The sequence below is a fragment of the Alexandromys fortis genome, unplaced genomic scaffold (assembly GCF_014885135.2).
Source record: "Alexandromys fortis isolate MF-2015 unplaced genomic scaffold, M_Fortis_MF-2015_v1.1 scaffold_13, whole genome shotgun sequence".
NCBI classification, from domain to species: Eukaryota; Metazoa; Chordata; class Mammalia; order Rodentia; family Cricetidae; genus Alexandromys; species Alexandromys fortis.
In genome coordinates, this window is record NW_026067908.1 from 9,435,587 (window position 1) to 9,461,080 (window position 25,494).

Sequence of the window (25,494 nt, forward strand, 5' to 3'; positions counted from 1 at the left end):
ATGTGTTGGGTGTAATTGGCCACCCCACAATCTCATGGGGAATAGCATGACTGGGAGGTGTGGCTTTGTTAGAGTAAGTGTGGCCTTGTTGGAGGAAGTGTGTCACTGCAGGGGCAGGTTTTGAGGTCTCCTATTCTCAAGATATGCCCAGTGGCCCAGGATCTCAGTCAACTTCCTGTTGCCTTTGGATCAAGATGTAGAGATTTTTCTAGCACCATGTCTGCCCACAGGCCACCATACTTCCAGCTTCCACACTTCCCGCCACAAAGATAATGGACTAAACCTCTGTCACTATAAGCCACCACATTAATTGAATGTTTACATCTTCAAGAGTTGCTGTGGTCAAGGCGTCTCTTCACAGCAATAGACACCCTAAGACAGAATGTCTTAGGACGTCAGAAGTGAAGTGATGGGTTCAAGAATAAACATTGCCGACACAAACATTCTTAGGAAATAAAATCCTAAGATAAAAAGTATTTTGTGCCCTACCAAAAAATTTGTTCATATGGATAGGGTTTCTCATTTTATTGTTGAAATTTGGAATTATTATTCCAATAAATAAATTCTATTTTTTTTCTTTAAATGTATGTTATTTTCTCACCTGCCATGTCTCGTAGATTCAAGAGTTCACACAGTTGTCATAAGTCCTTCCTCACTGTGAGCCTGAGTGTGAGCCCATATTTCATAGCCTAAGATCAGAATGAGCCAGGTGGGCCCAAGGCTAGAGAGCCCCCGACACCCCAGGAAGAGTGTCTTCCTGACATTCCTCACCTCTCCACTCCTACCACACATACACACACACACACACACACACACAGGCACACAGAGCACATGCATACATGCATGTACACACACACTCACACATATAATAATATGCCTTCCTATCTTAAAACTCATGGATAAGTAATTCTTTAAAAATCATTTTATTTTATATTTTATGTGTATAAGTGTTTGCCTTCATGGATGTGCAACATGTGAATGCCCATGACATTGGCAGGAGGGTGTCTTCTAATCCTATGGAGTTGGAGTTATAGACCATGGTGAGCTGCCATGTGGGTGCTGGAAACCAATCCCAGGTCCTCTACAAGAGCAGCCAGTGCTCGAAACTACTGAGTCATCTCTCCAGCCTCATAAGTGGTTCTTAATCTAAGCTACGAGCTGTTGAAAACTATTTCCCAAATGGGTCCTTTTCCTTAGAAGTTTAGAACCAATCAAAGGTTTCGATTCTAACTCATCACCTCTGTAAAAAAAGCTGAGATGATAACCACTAGATAAATCATAAAATAAATAAAATACCATAAGGACTAACAAAAAAGGTGAATTTCCACTACAATCAGAAGGCAAGCATAACTATAGGATGTCCAGGGGTTAAACAGCAGCCTCAGCTATGCTAAGTGGACGCATAGCATCTACAGTTTGCCCTAAAGTTCCAACTCTATCTCCATAAATATGACTTTCATTTATTTTCTTGCCACTTAATAAGAATAATTTTCTAGGAATAATTTGGATAGCTTAGATCTGTATAGAAAAGTGTTCAAAAAAAGAGGCCTTTTTTTTTTTTTTTTTAAAATTGACTTTATATTTCAGTCACATGGAGAAGCACTCAGAACTTCTGTGGTTCAAACTGTTTCTGCAACACCATTCCAAGTTCAGAGCTTGAAGAAAAGCTGCTGACTCTTGCTTGCCCTCCCTGTGTTTGAGGAAAATATTTTTACAAAGGCTGGATCACACGCTCTTATCGTGACAACATTCCTGACACATAGCCTTTGAGCCTTTAGTTCTGAATCCATTGAGCTAATTACTATGGTCAGTTTTAGACACCAACAGCAAAGCCCCGGGGATGCTGGGCTGGAGAGAGTATTTGCTGGTGAGTCTCAGTGCTTAATAAAAGACCCTCTGTGCTCCTTCCCTCCCCAAATATCTTCTCTTCAAATCCATTCCTTTTATGAGTATTCTGAGGCGTACCTTCTATGCACGTCTGGCTATGGGTGTCTACGGATGGATACTTCATAAATCCATGGGTGACTGGCTTGACTAACCTAATCAGCCCAGCTAGTTCAACGCACCAGAGGCGAAGGATTTCCGAGGCCTTTTAGGACCCTCTCCAGTCGCCTTGGCTGAAACCAGCATCATTGTACACATTTATCTTGGTTTCCTTGCAGTGTCCGTCTCTCAGCTAGAGAGCCTGTCTTGCTTTCCAGGTCATCTTTACTGTCTATGGGTCATTTTCGTCCCATGTAATCTCAGGTGTTCATTGGGACTAGCAGAGACCCAGCCGGACTTGCTCAGTACTTGTGTTGCGTGGCTGCCCAGTGCTTTCAGTCCAGCTTCTGCTGACTTATCCATAGTCATATGTGAGGGATGGATGAACAAGAGATCATGTAAGATGTCAGAAGAGGGGCTGCCTCAAAGCTCACAACACGATTTCATTTTATTTCACCCCAGCTTAGGGAACCTGATCTAGCCTGTGGGATAATAACGTCTCTTTTTAAATTCAAACATCATCTATCCAGGCATTCTAACAGTGACCTAAAATTTTACTATGCAGACAGAGAGTAAAATGAGTCAGACATATCACTTACTTCCAGTGGGAAACGGTCTTGCTAGCTTCGGAGACTCCATGCTTGGGTTAACTGGTTGGCCTGAACCCCATATCTCAGGTTGATCTAAAAGAACTGGAAACATAAAAACAGAAAATTTCAGGGTAAGTTCAAACAGGAATTTAGAACTTTGATTGAAGTTGAGCTTCACTACATGACCGACATGCCTTGTGTCATCTTCCTGGAAGTTTAATTTGGGAGTGTGCTGAAAACAGAACTAGAAGCTTGGTGTGTGGGGGAGCAAGAGAGTGTCTGTGTAGGTACCTGGATCTAAATTAAAGGCGAGCCCACACTTTCTTCCTAGTTGGTTACCTAAGGGCACTCTGGATGCTACAATACATACTGTCACTATTTCTGTACCATTCAGACATTTTAGGAATTACTTTGTGAACATGTTTTGTTGCTCGTCAGTATATTTAAAGACTTCTATGCATATGCTTCAGTTCTGAAAACGTCTGGATTCTGTGCTGCGGTTCCTATTCTTAAAGGTTGTGCAATCTCTTAACCTTTCACTCCATCACAGAGAGGAATGATTATTCTAAAGATGCTTGCTGAACATTTTTAAGAGAACCAGAAAAATTTAAAAAAAAATAATCATTTTATTTAATGGGTATGGGTGTTTTGTCTTCATGTTCCCAAGACACAATTACATCCATTCACTTGACAGAAGTAACTCCAAAGCCGTGCTATAGACATAGAGTTCCCTACCTTCTGTCTTCTGCTCATCAAAAGCTGATTCTAACGGTGGACCAAAGAGAGGAGCGAGGGCCAGCGTGTCATCTGGAGGCTTCTTGCTAAAACATGCATTTAGACAGATAGAGAGAGAGAGAAGGATCAAAAACGAACACCCGAAACCATACACAAACTTTCAAATACTTTCCTCGGTTAAATAAACATATGCATTTGTGTACTTAGGCATGCACACGTGTGTGCAAGGCTTCTGTTGGGCTTAGAAGGGATCACATGGAGATGCCATGTTGAAAAGGCTCATGGCGGGAGAGAAGACCGTGAGGTCTAACAGAGGCCTAGGTGCAGTTCCAACAGAAACACAATGGTAAGTCTCTACTCTCAGAAGTGACATATTAGAGATGACAGTTTATTACAAGGTACCTTTCTGTCACACGAACTCAAAAAAACTATGCATATTTACTTTTTATGGTTTTGAGACAGCTGCTTATAAAGCCCGGGCTATCTTAAAATTCATGATCCTTGTGCTTTTGCCCCCTGTGTACTGGGACTACAGGTGTGTGCCAACATGCCTGGCCTAAAAAAGAATCTATACTTGTCGTTACCTGTCCTGGCTAGTTTCTATGTCAACTTGACAGAAGCTGGGGTCATCTGGGACGAAAGAATCTTAATTGAGAAAATGTCTGTATAAGATTGGCCTGAAGGCAAGTGTGTTGGGAGCATTTTCTTGATGATTGATGTGAAGGCCCAGCCCATTGGGGGTGGTTCTATCCCTGGACTGGTGGTGGTCTTGTGTCCAGCAGGCTGAGTGAGTCACGAGGAGTAAGCCAGTAAGCAGCACTCCCCATGGCTTCTGCTTCAGTTCCTGCCTCCAGGTTCCTGCCTTGACTTCCTATGATGGTAGGCTGGGACTTGAGACTTAAAAACCTTTTCCTCTTTGAGTTGTGTTTCGTCATGGTATTTTATCATAGGAATAGAAACCCAAACAAGACATCACCATATTTCTTGTTGTAATTAATGCAGTTTATCGAAAGTCAAGCACAGAGCTATTTAACTGGTGCCCAGGAAGTTGTATCGGAATAAAAAACAACTGGGCCACTCAGTTGCTAACTTTATCTTGCTCCTTCCTACTTAATAATGTCCCAACCCAGTATATCTTAAAGGGTATTGAGGTAGCTCATCTCTCCTCCTGACCACATATCTAGATGGATGATTATTATTTTATTATTGTTTTTTGTCTCCATTCCTTCCAGACGTGACTCCCACCCGGGAGCCTGATGCTTGCTGTGTGCATGCCATGCAGGTGGGGGCTGGATAGGAAAGGGGAAGAGCAGGCGGAGGCTGAGAAGACAGAAATAATTCAAATTTTAAAGAGATGTAACTATCACTTTGGGAAGCAGTAACTATTTGTGCAATACTACACTCAAAGAAGCCACTGTAAAACACAACGATTTGTGACAGAGGGGGCGAGGAAGAACAAAATAGAAGGTCCCTTGGTTGGGAAGTTGGAATGTATCGTGAAAGTATATCCAACTATCCGACTTCTCTTTTTTTAGGGCAATAAGATGTATCTTAGCTGAACATTCCAGAAATCAGAAAGCCTCTTTATACATAACTCTAGATCCGTGAGTAAGTAGAGCGCACATTCTGCCATAGACAAATGCAGGTATTTACCCAATGTTCCCCTTTGAGCTGCATGTGGGAGAAGTGACAGCGGATTGGGCCCAGGCTGCAGATATATGAACTCACACACATGTTAGGCCCTTCATCCACTGAGGCCTGGAGGATATTTGTTGAACAGTTAAGAGTTCATGTTGAGTAAAACGCAACCGGTATCTTCCATGCTCACCTTATAAGTTCTGGAGTTGGGGTGGAACGCCGGGGCCTTGCGACTTCTTCACCTGACACACAGGACAAAAGACCTTTGTAGGCATATCTTAACCAGTCCCTTCTGGGGTGACATATGAGCTACGTGTGGAAACACTTAGAGATTTAAGCCTCATCAATAAGCAACATAACGTGAAAACTTCAAAACAAACCCTCTCCCCTGGCAGTGCGACAGGCATATAGCTGTCATCTGTGGCAGGATTTCTCTGGCATTTGTAAAACCTCATTACCCAAAGAAAAACCATAAACAAGCCAACAATGGAAGATTTGTATACTGTAGAGCTCAGAGGAACAGCCTACCGTTCTTCAAATGCCCATTGCCTGAATGAGTTCTGGTTCTCCGTTACCATGGGGGATAACAATTCAGGCCATATGCCCATAGTACGCCGACCCAGCTGTCAGCATGCCTTTTTTTTTTTTTTTTTTTGAAATGGCAAGAAAATGGTGCAACTTTAGGAATTTAGATTTTCCTAGGGTACATTTTATGTGGCAGGAAGGGTATCAAGCCTTATATATGATCGCTTATGTCATATTACTTCGGTGGACTGAACATTAGATATCCAATAATGGAAGAACGGGTAATCTGTGTCTGCCTTTAGTTCCTCCTGGACATGCCTCCTCTCTCCCCACCGCTAGCTACCGTGTGTCTAATCAAACGCATTTGATTACATTCACTTCTAAGCTTAAAGATACAGCAAGAGCTGACAAACACAGGAAGAAAGCCCTGGTGTTTTTTTTTCTAAAAATAGATTTGTTTGGAGAATTTAAGCATTAATTATTCAGAACCGATACCCTCCATCATAACAAGAAATCTTTGCTGTAAATGTTTTGTTTCGAAAGCCTTACGAATAAATCCCCAGACTGTGCAATTTGAATGCTATTATGCTCCAAGATCCAAGGAACTCTTCCTTCTGCCAAACCATACTCTATTGCTGGGAGCTAAGATATACTTACTGGATAAGTTCCTTTTAATTGCACCCTAGAATTAGAAATAAACACTATAAGGCTTAAGACCACAGATATGTTATGCACAATATGTATTATTTCTGTCATTGCAATTAAACTGAACTCAATGATACCCCAGTTTGGGAAAAGGAAATTCGACTCAGAACCACACTGAAGTTGGAGCCTGTAGGTGGACACACACACACACACACACACACACACACACACACACACACATTAGCTTCTCATGCTCCTCTAAGGTGACAGAGAAGAAGGAGAGTCCCCGGAATGAGCAAGCCCCTTACCTGGGTGGCTTTGGTAAGGACACAGATTGGTCTCTTACAACCTCTTGAACTCTAGCACGTAAGACTCCAAACCTTTTTGAAAATCCAAATTTTCAAATGTTTGGTATTTGAAAATTTTCAAATGTATGAGTACGATCTGCCCTTAGTCAGATGGGATCCTGAAATGCTTGGCAGAAACCGTCAGCAGAACAGATAGGACTTAAAGGGTGTAAGTGGGGAGTGTTGATATCTCCTCATGTCCTACCTACAGGAATGTTTTTACACAGGGATTCCAGAGGCTCCAGCTTCCCTTCCCCTCTTCCCCTTTGGTTTCTGTCCCCTGCTGACACCAGGTTGCCAATCAGGAGTCATCTCTGCAAAGCCTCTGGAAGAACCCAAACAGCCCTGGCAGGAACCATCTATGCAGGTCACTTCTAGGGCATCTTTCTTGGTACAAACCTACTCAGATAATAGGCAAAGAAACTCAATTAAAAGTCGTAACTGAAAGTCAGAAGCTATGGAAGGTTCTGAGCATGGACTCTTCTAGAAAAGCAAGAAGCCAGGAGGGTGGTATCATGAGGCAGGGCATGGCTTGCCTTAGTTGAAAGTGTGTGTGTGGGGGGGGACAGTGGTACAAGGAAGGGGTCCAAGAGGCACTCAGTGTCGCCCTTTCTCACTGTGGGGCAGGATAGCTGCTGTGCTGTGTTCTCGCCATAGTAATGCTACCAGTGCAGGGCGTGGTCTAGCAACCCGCAGAAGACTGATGGGCTGTATTTCATCTTTCCTAGAACTGGCAAGTCGGAATTTTTCAGCCCCAGATTGAATTTATTTGTGATAGAGGAACAGTTTGAGCCAGAGCAGCCCTGTCAGATGTTTCTTGGTGGGTGGCTTAGTTGCACAGATTATATCTTCGAGCTTGTTTTGCCTGGAAAAGGCAATTTGTTTGTTCTTACCCTATGTGCCGGATAGAGAATGATCACATTATTAGTAATGAAATAAATACGCTGACTTCAGTCCGCTTTGCTCATTGTGGGAGTTTGGGTATAGGAGATATATAGACAGATGACAGAGAACGGCTTGTTAAAGCGGAGATGAAATGTTTCCCTGGGCTGTGGGCCCTCAGTCATGAGAACTATTTTAGGGCATGCAGGAAGAGACACAGGGACTCAAGCAACTACTGGATTCCAAGATTCATGAGCTGATTGAGGGAGTAGGGCCCCATTTTGAACTGTGAGAACTGCAACCAAGCAGACAGAAGATACCAGAGCCTAAACTGAAGCCCTCTAGATCTAACTACACTGCTCACTTTACTAAAATCGTAATATCCGAGGAAGCGAGAACACCTGTTCGGTGTCTGCCAAGTACCACGCGTGTCCCTTCCTTCCACACACAGTGATCACTGGAAGGCAGCAAGGAAGCTCCTGCAACAGCATCACATACACCTCAGGAATGGGTGAGGTAAGTGCAAGCCAGACAGGAAAGCTTGCTTTGCTTGGAAATGGGAAAGAATAAAGCAATCACAAAGGAATAGATTCAAAAGGCCCACAGCAACAAGCCAGCCAAACAGGAAAGAGGCTCTCCTTGCCAGCTGAGTGTGTAGCACAGCCGCCCCTGAGGACCTGAGGCTGCAGCATGACATGTGGAGCTGAGGTACTGTCACCACAGAGGCCACACCCAGGAAGGAAGCCCATTGACTGAAGCCTCAAGTGACCTTCTTTTCATTCTATTAGTTATTGCTCAATGTATATATATATACATATGTATATATATGCATGCACATATATAGAGTAGTGAATTACTTGTCATTTTGATTAATCAATTCGTTCCTCATGAGTTGTCACAATCTGAGAAATCTCCTGACAGTTGGGTCAGAATCATCATACTCTGGAGAGGCCATCTCACAGTTTAAATAGAAGACCCGCAGCTTGTCACTTGGGTGGGGTGGTATTTGCCTCAAGTGGTAATGACTATTGATTGGCACAAGCTTAGAAACATTTCAAAGAGCTTTGCTCTCTCTCCCTCCTCTCTCTTCTCTCTCTCTCTCTCTCTCTCTCTCTCTCTCTCTCTCTCTCTCTCTCTCCTTCCCTCCTCTCTCTCTCTCCCTCCTCTCTCTGTCTCTCTCCCTCTCTCCCCCTCTCTCTCCCTCTCCCTCCTTTCTTTCTTTCTCTCTCTCTCTCCCCTCTCTCTCTCTCTCTCTCTCTCTCTCTCTCTCTCTCTCTCTCCTGCCTTAGACTCTCCCTAGTGCCTGGATTAAATGCGCACACCAGCATGTCAGCCATACCCTCTCGAAGGGGCTGATTAGGTAGGTAGATGCAATTATCCAAACAGCAAGAGACTGCTGTAACACTTTAAATTCTTCAGATTCTCCGAGCTGAGGAAACTAATTCCCTTTGGAAAATGTGGACTAGCAGGACGAATAGCTTGTCAAAGCTGTCTAAAGCCACAGGATTTAGAACGATGGAACAGCCTGGGAGTGTGTCTCCCTTTCTCAGGGTGAATTTTGAGTATGAATCAGTGTGTACTCTGACCAAGGTAAGTTACAGAACAAGGGTGTATTTTGAATTTGGGCTTAAAAGTGATGTCGTTTAAAAAAATACTCCTCTTCAGTTTTATTAATATTTATATTTATATTATTTTATTATCTTAAATGTATGACTTTATTTTAAAATTATGTTTGTAGGTTTGTGTATGTGAGGGCAGGTACCTGCAGTCAAGAAAAGGGCAGATTCCCTGGGGCTGGAGTTAAAGGAAGCTATGAGCTGCCCAGTGTGTGTTTGGAAAACCTAACTCAAGTTCTTTATGTGCTCTTAACCCCTGAGCCCCACATTATTATTGTTGTTAATTATTATTATTTCTGAAGACACTTCTCCTCCACCTCTTCTTCATCATTGTCGTCACCATCATCAACACCATCATCACTTTGCTGTTAACTTTGTGTTAGCCGCACTTTGGTCCTTGGACACACACACAACCCCCTTTGTCACACTACAGATATACACTATGCAATATTAATTCAGTGACAAAGAAATGCTCTGATAATTCTAAGCTATGTCTTCCCATTTAGACAGCCAGAAGTTTCCAACCAGTGAACCCAATTCGTCTGCTGTTTGGACACTGGGTGATTGATCATCACGGTAATAAGAAACCAGCCTTGCTACCTCCCTTTCTCTACACGTGTTTAAGGTTTAAAATATTGAGAGTTCTTACCGGGCTGCGCCTCTGTGGTCAGCAAAAAGGAAGAGAGAACAGACACCTAGTCAGAGAACGATGGATCAGTCAACAGGCGTGGGTAACAGAAGGCTTCCAAACAGCTACCAATCATACCCCAAATCACCAGGTCAGAGCAAGGCGGCAGGCACCTGAGTAGGGCTCATAAAGCCCCAGAAGACTTGGGAAAACCCCAGAGAGAGACATATATATACGGCTTTGCTAATGGGGCGGAGCTTTATGTATTTGCCCGTAAGAACAAGGCAGCAATGCACAGAATCCTTATTGGTGATTTGTTATAATGTCTTGTCAAAAGCAGTTTTCTCCCAGAATATTTGGGAAGGGGATTTGTAGGCTATGTAGATAGTATGTAGACAATCTGGACACGTCTGTTTCCTTAGACAAGAGCATGCACCAGCACCAGTGATGCCATGTATTACTATCAGTAGAACCCACCCTTTGGATTTTTCTCTTCATTGTTCTCAGAATGTATATTTCAGGGGGTAGTTGTTTTGTAAGCCTGACTTTGGTGATTTGGGCAAACTTCTTGTGGATAACCCCTGATAAATACATGTGGAAACTGTGAAAACTGTCTGGCAACCATAAACACTTGTGGACCAGATGATAACTGGGGATACACCATGCAGACACGACTTCTTTCTTTACTTCCCCAGCCTGGGCGACAGCTGCCATCAGTGTGCCCCAACAGTCTCCTTTGGGATCTTTCAGCTGTACCAGAAAGGACATAGATGTAGGAGGTGAAGGAGCTACGCAAAGTGTTGCTTTTAAGATTCCTTAGAAAGTAGAAGACTTTCTAAGTAGACTCTAAGAGCTCAAACATGGGGACAGGCAGGGGTTCAGGCAAAGATAAACTGATCGTGGGAACAAAAGCTTGCAGCCTTTCTGTCTGCGAGGCCACCGGGAACATTTAGTTCAAAGTGAGATCTGAGACCCAGTTAGTGAGTCAGCAGAACCGGGAACAGGTTTTAGATCTCTGATTCTGTGGTTTCAAGAATGACCCTGGGGGAAGACTCCTGAAGGAAGTCGTGGCTGAAGCAGGGGCTATCGTCTAGACGTGGCCAATTCCAGGACTAGGCTTGTAAAAGGAGGCCTCTAGACCCCGTTTAGACTTTATTAATTGCGGGTACCACTACATGCTCACTCCACCTTTTTTATAAACCTGTCTTTGTGTGGATGCAACTTTAGTATTAGAACAACAGTATGTATCTTTGAACTGACATTATCATACTGTTTTAAGAAAAAAATCACTTTTATATATGACTATTTGGGCCACAATATTGTTTAGTGACCAGATGAAAATTATTTAAATAGGGAAATAGGGAGGTTACATGACAAAAATTCGAAATACTATAAATAAGGCAATGTAAGTGGCATTCTTGCCCAATATGAGATTATGATATATCACGCAAAATAAAATGCAGACTGCAGCCAGACAGAGGTAGTCCCTTGAACTTAAGACTTGCTCTACTTAAAATTAAAACACTTTCAAAATATTACCAAATGTATTAAACCACTCAAATTAAGTCATATTTTAATTTTCTATGAGTTTAAAAAAATCCATATTTTAGTAATTAGCTCATGCTTATATTTTTCTAGTAAAGGGCAAGCTCCTGTGGTAACATTTGAGAAACTTCATTTGCAATTTTTTTTTTCACCAAGGACTAGCCATTCAAATTCACACAGTCGCAGGCTGATTAACAAGAACCCAAAAGACGCGAAGCTGTGCCAAGCACACATGTAGCCGACTTCGAGTCTGTGAAGAAGAGCTCCTGAAATCTTTCGAAGCGAGAGAATTCTAGAAGTCAAGTGGAGCAGATTCATGCCTATCATCACCCTTAAAGATGTGCGCAGGACAGAAAGGTCAGCAAAGCCATCATCATCTGGGGTGGGGGTGGGGCCTTCGCCTGTTGATTTCTTGTCTGAGGCTCTCCGTGCAAGCCGTGCATTGCAAGAGAAGAATTATCTTTGCTCCATTCTCTGTCACCTCCCCTCCCATTTCAAACACCACTTAGCATTCTGTTTGTGTTTTACGAGTTACAGAATTTTCATCAAAGATGAAAATGAATTTAGGATCTGGAGCTGGTCTTTTCTAGAAGCAGAGACACCTGTCTAGATGCTCTCGGGGTAGGAGGAGGTCACTTGGACTTCACCACGCTCTGCTGTACCTGCCACTGTGTGAAGTGGCCTCATGGTTGCCCCCCTCTTTAGAGAGGAATGAGTAACTTGATTTAAAAAAAAAAAGGTTAATTAATTGGTCTCTTTCTTAAATATGGGCCAAAATTATAACTGCATAACCAAAAACAAAACAAAAAAAGCCAAAACAAAACATCCCTTCAGTTGCATGGAGCCCGTAGGTGGCTAATGTGTCCCTGATTGCAGGCATCCGTATCACACAGAGTGAATTCTCCTTAATTAATCATTAATTATTTAAACCCCTTGGTCATCTGATGTGTCCTAGAGAAGGCTCTGAAGATCAATTTTATTTTCTCTTTGAGATAATCCTTATTTTGATTTTTTTTTAGGTCAGCACTGTGACTACATGGGAATTCAACCATGAGTGGATTTTTATTTTTATTTATTTTTTTATGTGAGTTCTGGGGATCTAACTGAGGTCCTTGTGTTGGTAAGCAAGCATTTAACCAAGTAAGCCATGTCCCCAGTTCCCGTGTGTTACAGGCTTTTCTAGGAATTAGATTGTATCAACAGTAAGTTGTTACTAAGATCATGGCCAGCAGATTGACAGGCTTTTAAATGAGTTAGAGTCAGGTTAAAGTGCTCGGCAGGCCTCTGTTTTCCTCACCCTTGTTAGGTGTCAATATTTCAGCTGGTTCTTGTAAACCACAGGTGAGCTCTACCAGTTAGCTGTTGAATCCAGTTAGACAATCTCCTGCAACCCGACTTGGGAGATGAAACAAAGACCCTGCTAGTAAGCACGGTTTCATTCATAGCGGAGCTGGCTTAGGAATCTGAGTTACACAATATCTCAGACACACAGCGAAAGAGAAAGCACAAGTAACCTTGCTGTAAGGCCAGAAACATCTCCTCCTAGGAGAATCAATGAGCACTGGAGAGTTTTGAAATGCCACCGGCAGATTTTAATGAGAATCGGCCAACTTTGCTTAGCTCAGAGGATAATCTAGGGTCCAGGAGACTGTATGTAAGGAAAGACTCCCGAGAGCTCCGGCGCTGTGATGTGCACAGCCCACCTCATGACTGTCGCCTCACGTACGTTCACAGAGGCTCAGTTGAACAGCAACAGAATGCAACAGAATGCAACAGAATGCATACTTATGATTGTTCTCGACTGATTGTAATTTTGGAAACAAAACCTTGGCCACATGTTGGCAAATTTTATTATTTGGACTCATTTTACTCTTTTGTGGTTCCCATTCCTCCTTCCTAACATATGAATTTCGAGGCAGTTTCCTTGTGAGGTAGAGATGGAGCCAGTGCACAAGGTAAGCACATGCTTCCAGCAGCCCCCTCGTTGAGCTCGGCGGAATAAACCAACTTCTAACTGTGGGCTGATGTGAAAAAAATGTGTTTGTATTTTGCACTAGCATTACCGTCCTCAGTCTTGGACAGGCACGCTAGGAACATGTTCCCAATATTTCAGGCAACCAAAACAAGAGAACAAACTTCTCTTCCTGCTTTTCCTTTTCTTTTTTAAAAAAGAAGTTTTTGTTTTGACATCTATGTTGTTCGAAGATAAAGGTGTAATTACATCGTGTCAGATTGTGCTTTCGATAAAATTCGTCCACAGCACTAGCAAGCAGCACTCAGAAGGTGAGAGAGACTTGATTATATTCATTTTGTGTGTCTGCATGCAGGTGATACATGCCATGGTGTGTGTGTGGAGGTCAGAGGATTAACTTGTGGGAGTCAGTTTTCTTCCTTCCTTCATGTGGTTCCCAGGATTCAAACTCAGGTCATCGGGCTTGGCAGCAAGCCCTTGCAACCCACTGAGCCATTATGCTGCCTGTGGTATCTACTTTATAAAAAGATCCCTCTTTCTAATACCCAGCAACCCCAGGAGGGGGTATTTTGAATTACTGAAACAATAAAAATAACTAAAAACAGACTAGTCTGAAATCCACTGCTGAACACCCCCCTCCTTCTCAGGCCGTCCAGGAAAACAAAATTAAATGTCCATGGTATGCAGAGGTAGCTTGGCCAGTGAAAGTGGAAGCGGTAAGAAATGAAACCTTGGCTGGAAAGTACTGGGCTGAATGCCTGTAACCCTCTACAAAACCCCCTTGTAGTCCATAATAATGGGTAAGAAATCTCTTAACAACCGACTTCCTTGTCCCCAGTGGCATCATGTGACCTTGTCCTGGCTCACAAAGTTTGGTCTTAGCATTGGAAACTTGGTTTTGATGTTAAACAGGCATTAGATACTGAGATGGCGAGAATGAAATACATATTAATTTGCCCAAAGCATCAGAAGGATATGTTTTCTCTTACCGGACTTTTCCTCTAAAAGCGAAGGCATGGGGAAGAAAAACAGAGAGAAAATGAGAGAGGTGACAGGTATTTTCAAGAAGAGGCATTGGAGACTCCGAAGAACCTCAATCAAAGCAGCCCACCAAGGCAATGTTTCCACAAACGCTTTCTGTTTGTGTCTGACATGGCCACACCTGGATGACTGTCTTCAGTTCAAGATTCTGAGGGCAGAGTCACGGCTCCACGGTTCCATCCAAACACATTTTAAGCTATCTTTTCAGTGACTCAGAATGATCAAACAGATTCATATCTTAAGAACAGGATGTTAGAAGTAACTGGAAAATGGCATTAATCCATTACAGCTACGCATGGTCATTACGCAACAACTGGAGACTCTTCCAGAAACTAATCTCACTATGGAAGCTGACGGTGTCTCTTCCCAGTTCCTTCTGGTTCCAGCCAGCTCATCTCTGCGCCTGTCTTTCATTTTCTTCTGCTCGTTTTCCCAGCAACTCTTAGCAAGGACCCATCATCTCTCGCCAACAGCAGTACCCCCTGAACTTCTGATGTGTTCTTCTAACTTGTGATTTTACTTCCAGACTTGCAGCTGTGTTTCTTCAGCTCTCCTTGGTTCTCTCCCCAGAATCACCTCCCAAGAAAAAAAGTCCTTCCATGCCCCTGCCCCCCCCCCACCCGTGACTGTTTAGAGAACAGAACGTAAGCTCCACTCTGGAATAATGCCTCCCCGAATGGTCTACAGATGAGTTCAGGCCCCCACCTCTTCTCTGTTGTTTCCCTGGGAGGTCTGATATTATCAGCACACCCTTCTTGATACCTTTTGAGTGTGGCACACACTCAAGGCTTTCCTGCTTTCTCTCTCTGCTCAGCAGCCTCAATGGCTTCTTCCTCTCAGCCAGTCAAACCCTTCTTCAAGGCTAGACGAACTTTTTTTCGTGTAGCCTTTTCCAAGGTTCCCAGTCTCTCTCTCTTACACACACACACACACACACACACACACACACACACACACTTACTTTATCTTGTTTGATGACAGCCCATTCCTTTTTTCAAAATAACAACCATCAACCACTTTCTATTTGCTTGGAATTTGTTAGCCTCGGGCAACACAAGAAGATCCCGGTAGTAAGCATCCCAGTTCCTGTGTTGTTCTGTATCCTCCGCCATCTCTCCTCAGTGAACTCCCAGCAGTGGCTACATGTTCACAGCCTCTATCCCCGAACACACTGCTGTGTCTAGTTTGCCCGCATGCTTATGAAATCCATTTTTGCATCCTTTCAAACATTATGCAGATGTTTGAGGCACAGTATCTTCTGAGATATGAAAATAAGAATTATTCTCTAAGCAAGGCAGAATCGTGAATAGCCAAGATAAGTGGCCTTATTTGAGATGGTGCCTTTACCAGTTTTTCCAGTATTTCACGTAGCTCCTACTTGAATGTTCATTTCTCTGCCATTAGTGACCATGGGTGCTAACACCTGTTAGGGACTCCAGACTCTGGAGGTGTCTGGATTTACACACATTAATGAAGGATTAATTATAGGACCACATATCCTGGGGGGGCTTTCTCTTACAGCAAACACAAATGCTTCCTAATAGCCAACGGCTGGGGACCAGGGGGAGTCTATCATTGGTGCCATTTTCAGATACAGACAGGTGGTGAGAAATACAGGCAGATAAAGAGGATGGGTGTGGCTTCTCCATCTACAGACAGACACACCTGTGGGGCTAAAGTAGGAAGCCGCAGAGGGCTCACGGCGGTGGAAGAGGCACATGCCTTCCATGTACTCAAATTAGCCCATCTTTGCTCTATGCCTTTCGGCTAGTCACTCTGGGCCTTGAACCTGGAACATGGCACAGGTAATTGCTTTCCCTGATACTGGCTAGCCCAGACTATCTAACTTCAAAAAGCTTGGTCCAAGGTGGGCCCAAGTCCCCTAACTAGACAAAATCATGGTTCATGCCCTGATTAGCATTGAGATGGAGAACAGTGTAGCCAAATACCCAAAGGCAAGGAGGACAATGTAAATCATTCTACCTCCCCTAGCAGGGTGACAAGTGTCACAGTGTGAACTTCTACTAATAACCTTTCAGCTGGGGATTAAATTCTTTTTGTAAGACATATTTATCAGTCGTTTCTAGAAACAAATGCATTTTGCTTAATGAAAATGAGGAGAGGAAACATGGAAACAGAATGACACGGGTTTCTCTGTTCTTCCTATGCCTCCTCATCCCAGGACACAAGATGGGTTAAATCCCCTTCGGTCAACACGTTGGTTTGCGGTGTTAGCGCTCATCAGCGCCACTTAGCATCTCTTAACGTAAGAGTTTCTTAAGTATGTTAAAAAAATAAATTATGAAAATTCTGTTCAGGATTTAAAAAAAAGAAATTAAGACACCTCTTGGTTTAAAATAAAATAACACCAAATTTATATGAGGTTTTTTTTTTTGTGTGTGTGTGTGTGTGTGTGTGTGTGTGTCTTTTTTTTTCCCCTAAGATCATTTCTCTGACTAGCAGCCCTAGTTGTCTTGGAACTAGCTCTGTAGACCAGGCTGGCCTCGAACTCACAGAGACAAAGTTTTAACTATGAAAAATAGCAAGCAAGAATACTCAGAGAGAGAGAGAGAGAGATATGCTATAGGCTCACATGTAAATAGAGGTAAAGTAACTGAATTTTTAGATTGGAGAAAACCCAAAGGAACAGAAATTTTCTTGTACCATAGACCAAGAAAATCCAATTCCTGATTTGCAAGCTTTTCTAACAAGTAGCTCAATTTTAAAATCAATGGGGCATCAAAAACCACAAGCAGGATGGAATATTCCAGAGTCAAATCCAAATTCACAGGCCTTTTAAGATTTTGCAAATGTTTAGCTTTAAAAATAAGGTGGCTGAATTATGAATCTTTTAAATAATGGGATTATACTTTAAACTAACAATTTCTTTCTTTTCCTTTTCCTTTTTTTTGAGAGAGAGTTTTTGTGTGTGTGTGTGTGTGTGTGTGTGTGTGTGTGTGTGTGTGTGTATGTGTGTGTAACAGTCCTGGCTGTCCTAGGACTCACTTTGGAACCAGGTCTCAAACTCCCAAAGATCCACCTGCTTCTCCCTTCCCCCCCAAGCGCTAGGATTAAAGGTGTGCACTGCACCACCACTGTCTGGCTTAAATCAATTGTTTCTTATTATTTGTGACCAGTTGGGTATCTTTAAGTAGCAAATAGAAAAGGTTTTGGTTTAGTTGGCCATTAATAGACATCTAATGAGCACTCGGTAAAGACCTGACATTAGACCAGGCACACTGGTGAACAACGAAACAGGAGTGTTGCCATGAGCTGACTTGAGGGTTTGGGAAGAGGAGGGACAAAGTAATAAATACAAAAAATAAGCAGGTAATGAATACAACAAATAAACAGGGTACTCGTATTCAGAAGATGAACACATTTTTAAAAGGCAGAGCAAATAAGGGCACTTGGGAATAAGAAGTTAGAGTGCTTTATGATTTCAATAACATGGTCAAGGTGACTAAGCTGGTAAAGAAGCACACAATACAGCCATGGGGGAAGAGGTCACAGGGAGACAGGAAGAAATGTGATGAATGAGAACAATGGCGGCTGGGAACCAGTGTGTGTGTGTGTGTGTGTGTGTGTGTGTGTGTGTGTGTGTGTGTGTAGGGGTGGGGGCGATCTGGCTCTGAGGGTCACAAGGCTGTTGGTAAGAGGCTCCACTCTGTCCCAGTGTGACCGACATCTAGCTGTCACTTATGGACTCTCAGGTCTGAGTGTTTAGTAACCGTTGCCCTTGGCTAACAAGAGACAGAGACTAACGCAGCAAACAACGCCAGAAAACACAACCCGCTGGTGTAACACATGTTCCCACTTGGTATTGCTCTTGGGCAGCCTGTTTTGGTTCTCCATGTTAGAAAATACAAAAGCAGGTTCCAAGTAGGGTAAGCAGTGGGCAAGGGACTTTAAATAGACAAAACAAGATCAGTGCATCTTGCCTTCTGTCTGTGCTGTCCACAGTGGGACATGTAGCTCAGGCCTGCACACGTGGCCCTATTTTTGATACAACTTGAGCAAGTTACACCCTATGCTTGTTTTTTTTTTTTCTTCCTAAAGCAATGGAAAATTACACTTCCTGCTGGCTGCGATGGCACATGTCTAAATCCTAGCATTCAGGAGCAAAGGCAAGGCTGTGGATTTGCGGCTGTCTTGGGCTACACAACTCCAGTCTTGGTTACATAGCAAAACCCTGTATCTAAAAATAACACATCTGCCACAGTTCATTTTTTTGGTACTAGCATATAGCCCCACAGGATAAATAATGGGTACTTGGTTTTTCATTATCTGAATCTTATACATTTGCACATGTTATAGAAACTTTATAAAAATAAAACAAACTGTTGTGGTTTAAGAAAGTAAATTCCAAAGCTGGCGGTGGTGGCGCACACCCTTAATCTCAGCGCTCGGGAGGCAGAGGCAGGCGGATCTCTGTGAGTTCGAGGCCAGCCTGGTCTACAAAGTGAGTTCCAGTACAGCCAGGACTGCAAAGAGAAACCTGGACTCAAAAAACAAAACAAAACAAAACAAAACAAAAATCCAGATGCTCGAAGGCTCAGTGTTAAGGATCACAAACAGTAAATTCGAGGCTTCAGAAGATAAAACAGATTTCCTACTGCAGCATGCAGGCTTGGAGCAGAAAAGCCCTAAAAGGAAGAAGTCTCAAGGAAGGAAACACATGGGTAAGCTTTGATAAAAAATCCTAGAACCTGTAAGGGCACCAGGAATGCCCGCTGCCATCATTCCATTAACGGAGACAGAAACGTGGATGGCACAAACTGGGAAAGAGACACGGGGCTGGAAATCATAATTTTTTTTCAAAACAAAACAAGTCGCAAGATATTATGGCTAGATGCCGAGTCCTACATAATTTCTGGTAGTGGGACTATCCACTTACCCAGTCAACCAATGAGCACGCTCTGTGATGGTTCATGTGGTCAACTTGGTTAGGTCTGGACTCAACAACGACATATGCCTCTGAGTGGGTCTGGCAGGGAATTTCTAGCAGGCTTAACTGGGGGTGCAGTGGGGCTACTCTCCCTTTAAAGGGCAGCTGAGATGTTAAGAAGTCTGAGGGTAAACAATGGTGCTTTTGCTGGCTTGGCTGCCCTTGCTGTGTGCTGGCTAGTGCATCCACCTAGCTGTTGCTACCGCTGTTGCCGGCATCCACTGCCATTGAGGATTCTCAAGGAACCCTCCAGGCCTTCAGGGCCAGACTGGATCAATGAGGCATCTGAGTTTTTTGCCCTCTCCAGCATGCAAAGACTCATTGCTGGACTACCCCCTCCCCATAACGTAAGCTAAACTAACACGTTGCTCTTTGTAATATATATCCTGTCTATCATTTCTGTTTCTCTAGAAAACCCAGTACATGTACTATGTATGTCAGTCAATGAATCATGCTCTGGAGGAAATGGCTCCTTGGGGGAGACTTAAACTGACCTCCTCTGAGAGCAGGGGCAGGTGCCAGAACTGTTAGCAAGTGATGTGTCCCTCTAGAAGTTACTTTACACATTGCTTCTCTGGAGTTCATTGTGCTCTGATTATGGTCATTTGCGACTAAAAAGAACTCAGATTCCAGACCCCACAGAGGGAGGAATGACATAGCCAAAGAAAATTTGAAAGATAGAAAATTCAGCCTTTTGCCGGGAGATGGTGGCGCACACCTTTAATCCCAGCACTCGGGAGGCAGAGGCAGGCGGATCTCTGTGAGTTCGAGACCAGCCTGGTCTACAGAGCTAGTTCCAGGACAGGCTCCAAAGCCACAGAGAAACCCTGTCTCAGAAAACCAAAAAAAGAAAGAAAGAAAGAAAATTCAGCCTTTTAAAAAATTGCAATTGACCTAATTCAAAGCATATCACTCCAGACTTTGCTAGTTTTGGTGTGGCTGGCCTAAGATGCTTCTACGTCAATATGTGTCTGTGGCCATCTTCACCATGATGAAACAGGTTAGCTTGCCTCGGTCAGTGGAACAAAGTGGAAGAATCTGAAGTTCTACAAGAAAAATCTATTAGCCCTCGTGTAGGGAAACAAGATCTCGTATTCGGACAGTGCAACCAGTGTTCTCTGGGCATGTACTGACTAAGGAGCGTGAGGATGAACACCCAATCCCTCACTCATGCTTCAGCCCAAAACATACAACTCAAGGATTTCTCTTTATCAACATAAGGTAGGAACGGGCGGCTTGGGAAATGACACCGTGAAAAAGGGCAAGGAATGGAAGCCACAGAATTCTTCAGAAGAAAAAAAATTAGTAATGAAGGAAAGAACCAACACATTTTAGACATAGACTGTCTTCTATGGCCAGTTGGTGGTTTATTAAAATGTGGAGAAGATGTTTAAGACATATTTTGAAAGAAAAATTTCTACTCATGTTCTCTTTTTCCTTAGGGCCCTGAAACAGTACTGTCTTAGGTTTGTCAGGCTGCTCTAGGAGCCCCATCTAGAGGGAGATTCTCCGACTACCTCTGGGATCTTCTGCAATGTCTGCAGAGGTTTGGAAGTGACAGGAGAAGCATTAGTACCCCACGTTTGCTAGCCCCAGTCTAAACCAATCCAAACTGAGAAGACCTTAAAGCTGAGTGGGCACGCATAATGTGAGATGAGCATTGACTATCCAGCTTCCTGCACGCACGAGGTCTAAATGCCACTTAAAACCACGTGGTATTTAGTCTCTCTTGGTGTGCAGGAGCCTGGGGTTCTCCTCCCCCACTAATGACCCTGTGTTTTCTCCTAAACTCAATAGGGTGCTGAACCTTCTGCCAAAGTGAGGACAGGCAAGGGGGTGGTGTTACCAAGCAGCAGCAAATTTGTGGAGTTTGCTCTCTGGCAGGGTAATTTGGGGGTGGAAGGTGGGTGGGCCACCTGGAATCAGCCATCAACACCAGACTGTCTACAGTTCAAAGCTATCTCCCTCAACTCATACTTTCTGAATAAATCAGTCCATTATGGATTGCACGTGTCCAAGAACAAGACCAAACTCAAAAAGCAAATCACACTCAGTAATGCATTAACTCTTCATGTCACTGAATTTTCAGGGTGCGAGGAGGAGGAGGTACAAACCTATACTTAACCGCCTCCTATTTTCAACTATTTGACGAGCCCTCTTCTTGACTTCACACAAATCCTTCCTTGCTATTTTTATTTCCTCCTGCCTCCCACAAGTCTCTCAACCGAAGGAGAGGGAAAGTGATGTTGAGGAGAGCCACTACCCAGGGAGCCCAGCTGGCTCCTCAGGTGCACCGGGACATTTCTCATCCTCTCCTGTCAACTCTGACCTCAACTCTAAGAAAGTCAATACTACTGTTCCCATTTTGCAGACTGGAGAACTGAGGCCTAGAGTTAAGTAACTTGGCCAGGACACAGACCCATGGCCTGTGCTCTTCCTGCTTGCTCTCAGTCTTCAAAAGGATGAGCTGGAGATGCAGTTTGGGGTAGAGCTCTACATCCAATCTGCTCTTGTAGCAGTGTTTCCAATAATGATGATGAGGCCAAGATCACAGGGGCAAGCAAGGCATTCATGAGTCGGAATGTAAACTAAGTTTTGTCTCAATCCGGGAGGGTGGGGGATCCCTGAATTGCTACAGAACTATGATGTAGGTGGGTCTTCTGTCTATGTGTTAATTTCATTGGTTAATAAAGAGACTGCCTTGGCCTTCGATAGGACAGCAGCTTAGATAGGCAGAGTATACAGAACAGAATGCTGGGAAGCAGGGAAGTGAGGCAGATGCCATGAAGCTCCAGCCCAAGATGGACGCAGGTCAGACATGCTGAATCTTTCCTGGTAAAACACCACCTCGTGGTGCTACACGGATTATTAGAAATGGGTTAAGCAAGATATGAGAGTTAGCCAAGAAGAGGCTAGATATAATGGGCCAGACAGTGTTTATATGAATACAGTTTGTGTGTTGTTATTTTGGGGTATAAGCTAGCTGGGCAGCCGGGAGCTGGGTGGCAGGAACACTGCCCATAGCCCACCGCTCCTTCTACAGAACTAAACATGTATAAAAACAACACTCCTCAGGGCAAACCTGCCCTGAGTCCTGGCTCCTTGAAGACCAAATGTAAATTTAGAAACACACGAGAAAGGCAAAGCTCTAATGTTCCACAGAAACCACCGGTCTCCAAATGTCTACTGAGCATGGATAAAGCTGCACCCTGTGCATTCCAGAAGGAAAGAGACTTCCCCACCAGAGACCCTGGGAGGAGGGAGGGAGACAGACGACAGTTTCAGAAAACCACAGGGAGGGAAGGTGGTATGGAGAAGGGAATGTCAGTGTGTGTGTACAGCAGAACGGTGGTACTATCTGGTGAAGTAACTTGAAGAGTAAGAATGTTTATTTTCCAGGTGGGCGTCAGTCGCCAGTACAGCTTCTTGAAGAAGGACCATACTTGAAACAATTTAGTAAGGCTTCTTGAATCTCTGTAAGGCAAAGTTCTGAATATGTTTCCCCAGTTTGATGCTGAGGCTAATTAATTATTGATTGTGGGTCTAAATGACTTTTGAGTTTTTGGACCATCTAAATAACAGTATTCATGATATTCTTTAAAACATGCTCTAGGCTCTGCAGAGAGTTCTAATGACATTGAGATTGTCTCGAATGTTATGTGCTTTCAAGGTTTTGTACCATCTAAATATCAGTATTCATGAGATTTTTAAAAACATGCTCTAGGCTCTGCAGAGAGTTCTAATGGCATCGAGACGGTCTCGAATGTTATGTGCAGTCTGAGTGGTCATTAGCCCTCAACTCATGCATCTCACCGAGCAGCCCCAGAGGGACGAGAATTGTCGTGCTTACGGGTGAAGAAACAAAAGGCAGATTTGGAACCTTCGAGGATCACTAGCAGAGAGGTGACTCATTTGAGCAACTGTGATAATATTACAATAAGTCTATATTCATTTTCCTCGAGTTTCCTTACAGAAAGCCACACTTAGTAAAATTCCATTGTATATTGAACCCTGCTCTTTGCCATGGTTTGGAAAGGGATCTTAAAGTTCAATGTTATTTTACTCTTTAAAAACAAAAGCATTGGGCTGGAAAGATGGCTCAGCGGTTAAGAGTACTGGCTGCTCTTCCAGAGGATCCAGGTTCAATTCCCATGCTTACGTGGTGGCTCACTACTGTAACTCCAGTTCCAGGGGACCTAACACCCTTACAATGACATGCAGGCAAAATACCATAGCACATAAAATATAAATAAGTCCTTAAAAGAAAGAACAAAGCCATCTCTTTGTAATATACTGTAATGGAAGTGTTCATCCACTCTGAGTTTGCACAGGGCTGTCCCACATGTCTGTTTTTGGGAGGAATGGAAAGGGCAGGGCAGCTACTGCCCCACTGTGTGTTTGAAGACCTTACCTGAGTTCAGGTAGGTCGTCTCTTCTCCCCCGCCAGTGGCAAGTGCGGTTTCTATGTGTGTTGAAAGAAAAATCAATCTCATCTGTCCAGAATAGAGAAATTGGACTTAAAAGTTCCTCTAGATGTCAAATCAGATTTGTTGAAGAAGGGAAGTTCAAGGTAGGCAGGAGCTATAAATGCCTCATATATAGGTCAGGGCACGGAGGCACAGCACGCTCTCAGGGCAGGACTGGAAATGTGGAAGCTTAGCACAGCTCTCAAAAGGGAGAGAAACAAAACGAAAAATGTAGGATATTGACAAGGAAACCAACGGCTGCTCCCAGGGGTCTGTGTGTGCCAGTCATTTACTCATGGTTAAGGAGCTCCTCCCACTAAGCAACGCCAAATGAGACTTGCCCCTGACGGAGGCCTATAAAGTCAGCATCCAAACAACTGCAGGGCTTAATTACCATCTTGGCTTAACAGGTGAGGGCATATGTCCTCCGTAACAGTCCTAGGGCTCATATCAAGAGACACAGGAAGACACAGTGGCCAGCCCAGCCCAAATCCATGCCTTCTTTTTCTTTCACTGCAGCTGCCCACTAGTGACCCACAGTCTCAAGCCAAGTGTTTACACAGAAGTCTTTCTAGAAGGCACATGGAAATAAAGGCAGTGGCCTTGGGTGCCATGGTAACTACTCCCACCTGTTTCCTTCTCCCAGGGCTTTTGGACACTTAAGGTCTCCCAAATACAGCTCTGTTTGATGACTTCTAACGAGGGTGAAGGAAGTAGGTGAGGGGCAGCATGAGGGCACAGCTGGGTGAATTGTTGTTGCTTGAACAAGAGAGGATAAGCTGCGGATGGGTGTAGAAGCAGGGGGTACAGCATCCCACACTGCTCTATCCTTGGCCTGATCCCATTAACTTTGGCTGACTCACAAGTATTTACTGAATGACAATGATTCATAAGGCTCTGTGTCAAAGGCAGGAGATTTGGGGTGGACACCAAAATGTGTCATGCATTGCCCTGAAGAAGGGTGTCTTGCACCAACTTTGAGTCAACCTTCACAACTGTGCAAACCTCAACATTTGCCTCCGCTGCAGAGAGCTGAGCTGATCAAGGTCATGTCTTGCAATGGCTCTTAAGAAGAGTACCAGCTGGTACTGCGGTAGAGCAGTTTCTCCTCAGCCAAACACCTAACACGGAAGCATCGCCCAGTCTCCAGAGTTCAGCGCGGGGTGTTTGTTGAAGTATGCATAAAATCACTCCTCTCTCTGTCCACAGCATCCCTCAAATGTTTAATTCAAGGTCAGTTGGCAAAAGGAGGGACATATTTGTACAACCATAATCAAGGATAAAAATCATAACACAAGTTCAACAATGAAATACCCTGGTCTAAGAAGTAGTGAGTATTCCTTTGGCCAGGTATAGTGGTCCATACTTTTAATCGCAGCATTCAGAAGGGAGAAGAGGGAAGGTCTTCATGAATTTGAGGCCAGCTCGGTCTACATAGTAGGTTCCATGCCAGTTAGAGATACACAGTGAGACTTTATCCTCAAATAAAATGACCCAAAAGCAATGAAGACAGAGGAGTCACTCCTGTTGCTGGAGGGGTGCATTCCGACCACACAGGATGCCTGAGCAGAGTGTTATTTCTATTCAGCTTGACAGTGGTTAACATGCACCATAGCTTTACTGGTCTTTCAAAATTGATGATTAGTCGTTTTTGAAAGAACTTCCTACCCTTTCACTTGGCTCCTAGTGGACTCCTCCCAAATATTCTGGGACCACTTATGATACAGTGGCAGAAGCTGCTAATGTCCTTCTGATTAGCATTTGTTAACCTGTCTTTTAGTAATGGAACCTGAACTTTAGTTGGCCATATGTCTTTCCAGGAGAAGACTACATTTCCCAGACTTCCTTTGCAGCAGGAGCTGCCCTGGGAGTGAATTGTTACCAGAATCTCGTGGTAATGACGTGAGAACCATCTGAATCAAATCTTTAAAGG

At 43.7% G+C, this 25,494-nt stretch overlaps 1 protein-coding gene across 10 annotated transcripts in view; it reads right to left on the reverse strand.

Annotated features, from left to right (window-relative positions):
- Sgip1 (SH3GL interacting endocytic adaptor 1) overlaps positions 1-25,494 on the reverse strand; it is a 195,205-nt gene that overhangs the window by 57,294 nt on the left and 112,417 nt on the right. For all 10 annotated transcript variants that reach the window (XM_050136056.1, XM_050136055.1, XM_050136048.1 and 7 more), the window contains exons 9-12: positions 6,129-6,153; positions 5,137-5,188; positions 3,309-3,394; positions 2,583-2,675 (exon numbers count right to left, since the gene is read on the reverse strand). In XM_050136056.1, coding sequence (XP_049992013.1) covers positions 2,583-2,675; positions 3,309-3,394; positions 5,137-5,188; positions 6,129-6,153 — 256 coding nt within the window. The remainder of the gene's footprint in view (positions 1-2,582; positions 2,676-3,308; positions 3,395-5,136; positions 5,189-6,128; positions 6,154-25,494) is intronic.